This window comes from Chionomys nivalis, chromosome 15 (assembly GCF_950005125.1).
Source record: "Chionomys nivalis chromosome 15, mChiNiv1.1, whole genome shotgun sequence".
NCBI classification, from domain to species: domain Eukaryota; kingdom Metazoa; phylum Chordata; class Mammalia; order Rodentia; family Cricetidae; genus Chionomys; species Chionomys nivalis.
This window is the reverse complement of record NC_080100.1, coordinates 23,267,362-23,274,453: the sequence shown is the minus strand read 5'-3', so window position 1 is coordinate 23,274,453 and position 7,092 is coordinate 23,267,362. Positions and strand designations below refer to the sequence as shown.

At 41.5% G+C, this 7,092-nt stretch overlaps 1 protein-coding gene across 1 annotated transcript in view; it reads left to right on the top strand.

Annotated features, from left to right (window-relative positions):
* Positions 1–5,614: 5,614 nt before the first annotated feature.
* Positions 5,615–7,092, top strand: part of Ranbp3l (RAN binding protein 3 like) — a 43,143-nt gene continuing 41,665 nt past the window's right edge. Inside the window, exon 1 of the mRNA XM_057789863.1 lies at positions 5,615–6,123. Coding sequence (XP_057645846.1) covers positions 6,033–6,123 — 91 coding nt within the window. The 5' untranslated portion in view covers positions 5,615–6,032. The remainder of the gene's footprint in view (positions 6,124–7,092) is intronic.

Below are 7,092 nucleotides of genomic sequence, written 5' to 3'. Positions count from 1 at the left end.
CTTCCCAGTTCTCCTTTGTTTATCTATTCCTCTTATGAAGTGTATTCTCTTGGTTGGATTTTTTTTTTTTCATTTATTTGTTTGTTTTCGAGGCAGGGTTTCTCTGTGTAACAGCCCTGGCTGTCCTGGAACTTGCTCTGTAGATCAGCTGGCCTTGAACTCACAGAAATCTGCCTGCCTCTACCTCTCTAGTGCTGGGATTAAAGACATGCACCACCATGTCCAGTTTTCTCCATCAATTTAAGGAGACAGCTTTGCTGGATATGAGTAGCTTGGCTACTATTTACTCTAAATGTTTGAAATACATCATTTTATACTTTCCTGGATTTTAGGGTAGCAACCTAAAATCCAAGCAGTGTGCTATTATTCTATTATATTAAATATATTAAAGTAAATTGACATTTTCCAATATAGCTTTTAATATTTTTTTCTTCACTTGGTGTTTTTGACATTTTGATTGTGATATACCATGGAGTGGTTCTCTTCTGGTCATGTCTATTTGGATTGCTAAATGCTTCTTGCTTTTGGATGATCAGGTTTTTAATTAATATTTTGAGATTATAATACAATTAAACAATTTCCCCTTTTAAGATTAGGGAATTTTTGTCTATAATTCCATAGAACCAATTTTCTGTGACTTTGTACTTCATCCCATTTCCTTCTTTTCTGTGAATTTTTACGTTAGGGCTTTTGAATGCACCTCAGAGTCAGGGCTTTTGAATGCACCTCAGAGTTAGGGCTTTTGAATGCACCTCAGAGTCAGGGCTTTTGAATGCACCTCAGAGTCAGGGCTTTTGAATGCACCTCAGAGTTAGGGCTTTTGGATGCACCTCAGAGTTCTTCCAAGTTTTGGCTGTAGTCATTTATTGATTTTTCTTAATTTTTTTGCATTTACTTATTTGTGTGGGGAGAGGGTGCATTAGATTTCTATGAAATCATCATTTAGATTTAATAATTATCAATGTATGGTCAATTTCATCTCACCTATTATTTTATTAACTTGAAGAAAGAGTCCAATAGAAAATAGTTTCATTTAAAAATGTTCATTGTACACATTCATTATGTCTGGTACCGTGTTGCATAAGAACATATCCACACAAGTCTACACCATATGCTGAACACAGTCCTCCATATCTCTGCACTTTCCATTTCTCCCTGTCCATTCTCTTTCTTCCTGAAAGTTCTGCTTCTGTATTTATATCGCATGTACATATATGACATTTGTTTCTTAGGAGTGGTTTAATTCAGTTACTATGACTATCTCCAATTATATCTGCTTTCTTGCAAATAATATAACTTTGTTCTCTTACAGATGAACAAAATTCTATCATATTTATCTTATATTTGATATTTTCTTCATCCATTATTTTGTTGGGCACATAGGTTTTTCCATTACTTAGCTATAGTAAGCAGTGCTACACTAAATAGTGATAGACAAGAATTCCTGAGCTGTGTTGACCTGGCTGAATACCAAGGAGTGGAAAAACTATGTCATTGGCAAATCTATTTTCAGTTTCCAGAGGAGCCTGTATATTGGTACCCATAGTGGCTGCACCAGTTTACATTCCCACCAGCAGTGCATCATGGCTCCTTTCATCCACATGCTTTGCAAACGTGTTGTTTGCTTCCTTAAACACCAGTATTCTGACTGGAGTGAGATGAAGTCTTATCACAATTTTCATTTCATTCAGCGAAGGAAACAGTTCTTTGAATCAAGACACAGCCTAAAGAGTGGGAGAAAATCTTTGTTAGCTATACTTCTGGCAGATGATTACTGTCTAGAACACACAAAGAACTCAAAATAACTAAACAGCAAAAAATAAAACAACCCAATCAGGAAATGAGCTAGTGAAATGATCAGTTATTAAAAAAATCTATTACACATGGACAAAAAGGATATGAAAAACCATACTAGCTAGCCACCAGGTAAATGAAAATTCATTTCATTTTTAATACATTAAAATTCTTCTTAACTCAACATAGTAGCCATAAAAGAAATTGACAGGGACAGAAAAGGAAGGGAAAGTAAATGGAACCAAAGACAAATGAACAAATCACCCCAAAAAGAAAGGATTGATGGAGGGGGCATAATTTGATTATCATTTTATTCCTTGTTAATGTAAACTTATATGAAGTAACAGAAGTTTGACTTTATGAACATTTATTTGCATATTTACCTTTAAAAAGCTCTGTTCTGCCACAGCTCATTCATTCATCTTGGTGTCAGTGGATTCCAGCCCCTGTGCACAACAGTCAGACTCCAGGATCCGTTCATCCTTCCTGGAGGAGGGACATTATGGCACCAGAATTTTGGGTGTGTTCTCAACTAAAACAAATAAAACCAGATTTTTTTTCATCTCCTGAATTCTGGTTTTATCTTATTTATTTTGACATTGATCAAAAGACTTCAATAAAGATAGACAAAGTATAGGATGTAAGGGTGATCTGGCTGCGACATCTGTCACCCCATTGATCACCAGGGTTGATTTGACTGATCTGGCTGACTAGGTGGGTGTCCTCTTCCTCCCTCTCTGCTCCTTGTGAGTCCCTTCCAAAGCTGGGGAAGCTGGGCACTCTGTCTAAGAAGAGGATGACCTTCCCCGCATAGAAGAGGACCAGTCTTTGTGTACGAGAAGCTGAGCTCCCCTGTTACAACCTCAAACAAGTTCTCAAGATAGACAAAATGTGACGTCTACACAACAACCAACTTTCACCCATACGAGGATGATTAGGGAGATTTTCCCCCAGCACAGATACAGACCATGTTCCTGGATCTCAGGTACCCTGAAGTTGGGGTGTTTCGCTACCCAACCTTGTGTTCTCCTGACCTCCAGAGGGAGCCCTGCAGCTAGCCACAGAACAGACGTCACTTTGAACAGCCATCTCAGTGGTCCTACTGAACATGGGGATTTCTGAACAGTGAGCACCTTTCATAAGTTGGCAGTCTGGAGCAGTACCAGTGAAGCCTTATGAGCTCCTGGATAATGGGTATTAAAGTAAAACTTTGTCCAGTAAAGCCATGTTTTCACAGATAACATTGGGAAACCAGCCAACTGTATTACTTAGGAAACTCTGAGCTAAAAACTTAGAGTAACTTAGAGTAACATGACTCTAGCTAGACACAGGCCACTTTCACGGCTTTTTATTATATGGCATATGCCACTGTAAGGTCCTGAAACTCAGAATTATCAGCCACAATATCTGCAGTCAATGCATTAAGGAAGAATGATCTGAGGGAAACATCTATTGGCTCATATAAAGGAACAAGAGTTCTGTTACTCAGAATCAATAGGAAGCCTAAATCTCAGCAGTACATCATCATTCCTCAACTGCAATCGCCTTTTAAATATTCCTGGAGCTAGGAGGTCATATTGAGGCCAGGCCAGGTTCTCTAGCGCTCATTTTTGTAATCTGTTAGGGGTCTTTTTTATCTTATCCTTTGAGGATGAAAATGATAAATTCCATACTCTTGCTTTTTGCCATGTAACATCTTTCACCAAAGACTGTGAGAGCCAGAGGTGGTGAATGAATTCTAGGAAACAGTGTCCTCTGGTCAGCACAGGGCAGGTGAACATACGGACTCACAACAGGGTAATCTCAGACCAGACCAAACCTCAGCACTGATAGGGGAAGGCTGACATGAAGTCCCACTCCTAGAAGAAGAATGCCAGTGGCTGCTGGGAGAGGGAGAATCAATTTTTATCAAGAGCATTGCCACCGACAAGGTTCAGTGAGAGACCCTGTCTCAAAATATAAGGCGGATAACAACAAGAGAAGACACTTAAAATCAGCACTGGCCTCCACATGTGTATGCATGGGCAGGTAAACCCACATATACGTCACCTCTCTCTCCTCTGTCTCTCTCTGTCTCTGTCTCTCTCTGTCTCTGTCTCTCTCTGTCTCTCTCTCTCTCTCTCACACACACACACACACACACACCAGTGTTATTCTTTCAAGTGAGGGTGGGTCACAGAAAAGGAAAATGACTTTTATGATATTACAACATATTTTTAATCAAATTGTAAATAAAAAACACCAATGATTATTCTGTTTCTTGACCTAAGCAACTTTGCCATTCTAGTGTCTTGCTTTTCCTTATGAGCAAAAAGCACAGGAAAGCATGGCTGTCCTGAAGTAAGTTGGTGGGTATTTCTAAAGAGTAAGTAAAAGAGGTGGTGGTAACAGGACCTCCCGTTCTGCACCTCTGATGCTTCATTCACTCCAGGCACAAGGAGAGATCAGCCACGCTGGGTTCACTCCAGTGGAGTCTAGAAAACCCAACCCCACAAGAGCAGAAGTGTAACCGCATTCAGGGCAAGAACTCAGGTATCACCTTGATGTAATGATTAGTCACAGGGCCACTACCCAGGGCTGCACATTGGTCCCCAAAGCAGACCCTGAAGGGTCCTCAACATCAGCCCTATTCTCTAACATTGTCGAACTAGAATCAGGCCTGCAGGAAAGTTGTAAGCCAATCAAGGCAGGCAAAAACCAGCACTGCTTAAGAAAGTTTCAATTCTTTATCTGGAACAGAAGAATTAAGAAATACATACATTGTGTGTGTGTGTGTGTGTGTGCACATACGCAGGTGTACATGTGTGTGTGTAGATTCCATACTTAACCTTATAGCTCAGATCAATTGGGCCCAGGAATCTTCATTTCCAAGTCTATATCTTTATGAAAGTTTTATCAAATAAAAACCAAAATATAGTACAAAGGTTTCATTTTAATTAATCATAAGGATTTTAAAAAGAGAAATCCTACATTTCACAAGTTTTTAGAAACCAAAATTTATTTGAGAAATTGAGAATTGCCTCATTGTGAAAAAACAGAACAACAGCAAGAGACACAATCCCCCAGCCCCCAGTCATCATGAGGAGGTAACCTTATTAGGGTATTTAATACTAGTTTCCAAAGATAAATAGGAAGTCTCAGTGTCCAACTCTGGTTTCCTTACTTCTGCCTGTTACTCCCTTTCTGACTACCGGGAACGCTGCGGGCCAGGACCTACAGTGTTCGTTATGGCTTCGTTGAACCAAAGGTGTTTGGGGCTTGGTTTCCAACAATAATGAACAAGCACACACAAGGAACAGCCTTGTCTTAGAACCTAGAGGCAGCCGTGGAGGCAGCACTGGCAAGTCAAGGTAAGGTGCTGGGTAGGGTTTTGTGTGTTTATTTTTCTTGCAGAACTCTAAATAGTTGCTTTGGCCCGTAACTGTCCTCACTTGGAGCCTCGGAGCTGTTTACAGAATCCAAGAGTTGCAGTGGTACATTTCCATGAGCTCATGAGCAGCCAGCACCAGCTGTACCTTTTCCATTTCACAAGTGCCCGAGACTATCCATGCCACCAACGCCCTGCTTCGGGCTTGTGCTTTAATGACGAGGCAGCCGAAGTCAGATGGTTAATTACCCGGCTCTCAGGGCTTCTTTACAATCCCTGCTTTGGTCACTATGTTAAAGCAATCAGAAGGTCTTTTCTTGCCTGCCTCCTTATGTTAATTAGCTAGTTCTCTCGGCTCCTCCCCCTGCAGCCTCCTTAAGAACTGTACACATCCAGCTGTCACGGGGTAAACGCTGACCAAGCAGAGAAACTTGGGTTTAACCCTGCGGTACTCTCCCCTTTGCAGACTTTCTCTGGCAGTTCTCTCTATGCTTGAGGGTCTGGACTCCAGATCAGAGAAGAAATCGAAAATGGCTAAAACTGGCCGAGAGAGATAGTTTCTTCTTAGGATTTTACACTGTAAAGGAGAAAGTTTCAGAACGCTTTGAAACAAAGTAAGAATGAAGTCTTGCTTCAAGCCAAACAAGTTGGCATCTTTGTAGGCAGGAGATGTAACACTGGTAAATATTTACTGCAGGATTCTTAACCAGGAGACACTCTGGCTTGTTCGAGGAGTAAATGTTTTACACGTGAGGTGAGATCTGCGTGTGCCTCTGTGTTCTTTCCAAGTGACTTCTGGAGACGGTCTTAGATGACTGGCTAAGACAAAATGCCCTAGTGATCCCCGAGGCACAGCCAGATTGTGGGTACCATGTCTACCACACAAAGGAAAGACGACAGCCACCTGTTTGCCAGTCTGTGCACGTGCCAGCTGAAGGTGCAGGAGGACCAGCAACAGCCAGGTGGGTCTAGTGAGCTAAGTCCTGTGTTCTCTGACTTTCTGGTCATTTGCATGTCTGGGGAAAGGGTGGGCTGGTGAAGCTCCTGGGATGTTCTGATTATAAAATGCTTTTTGAACTCTGAGGAGAGGAAGAATAGTGAGGCTTGACAGTGGGTTAACATGGTCTCACTGTTAATTTGAAGGGTTATCAGTAGTTAGAGAAGCATCCAGATTACACATTCCTTGGAAACGTGCACTGAAACTTCCAGCCATTGTCAGTTGTGTAGAGCATGATACAGTGTGTACAGCTGAAAACCCCCACTGGGGCAAGGCTGACTTGGCTACTGAAGGAATTTGGCAGAGAACAGTTTTGCTGGCCTGGCACTATTCCCCATGTAAGGGCTTTGTTTAAATCTAGCTTTGTATGGACTTTTGACTCATTCATTTATGGAAAACACATATTTTTGACACTCAGTTTTTTTATAGTCCAAAAGGAGCTGGAACAGATAGTGTGGGATTTTACTTGACGGGTATCTAAACGTCGCACCTCATAGTTTTTCCATGAATAATCTTTAAAAAGCATTTCAGATTGACTACCGAACCATGATGATTGACATTAATAGGCCAACTATTCCCCAGTCTGTTGTTAAGGACTCTTGTGGGAAAGGCTGTGTGGTGATGACGTCAGCACCCCACCCCCGAGGTTAGCCTCTTGGCAATCTGGGATGGATCTAGACATGGCACACGAGCTCCTCATTTGTTTCCCTCTAGACTCAGCTTTGGATTTCACTCTCAGAGAGAGCAGCGGCTAATGAACTGAAACCTCAAGTGAAAACCTTCAAGGTGACATGTGTGCTAACATTTGGTGACTGTCCCAAGCCACCTGACTGTAAGAACCCTGAGCCGAGCCAAGTGATCTCATACCACACAGGGCTTAATATAGCATGAATAGGAGAGGATTCCTGCAAAATCCTACAGTGCAGTCATTTCA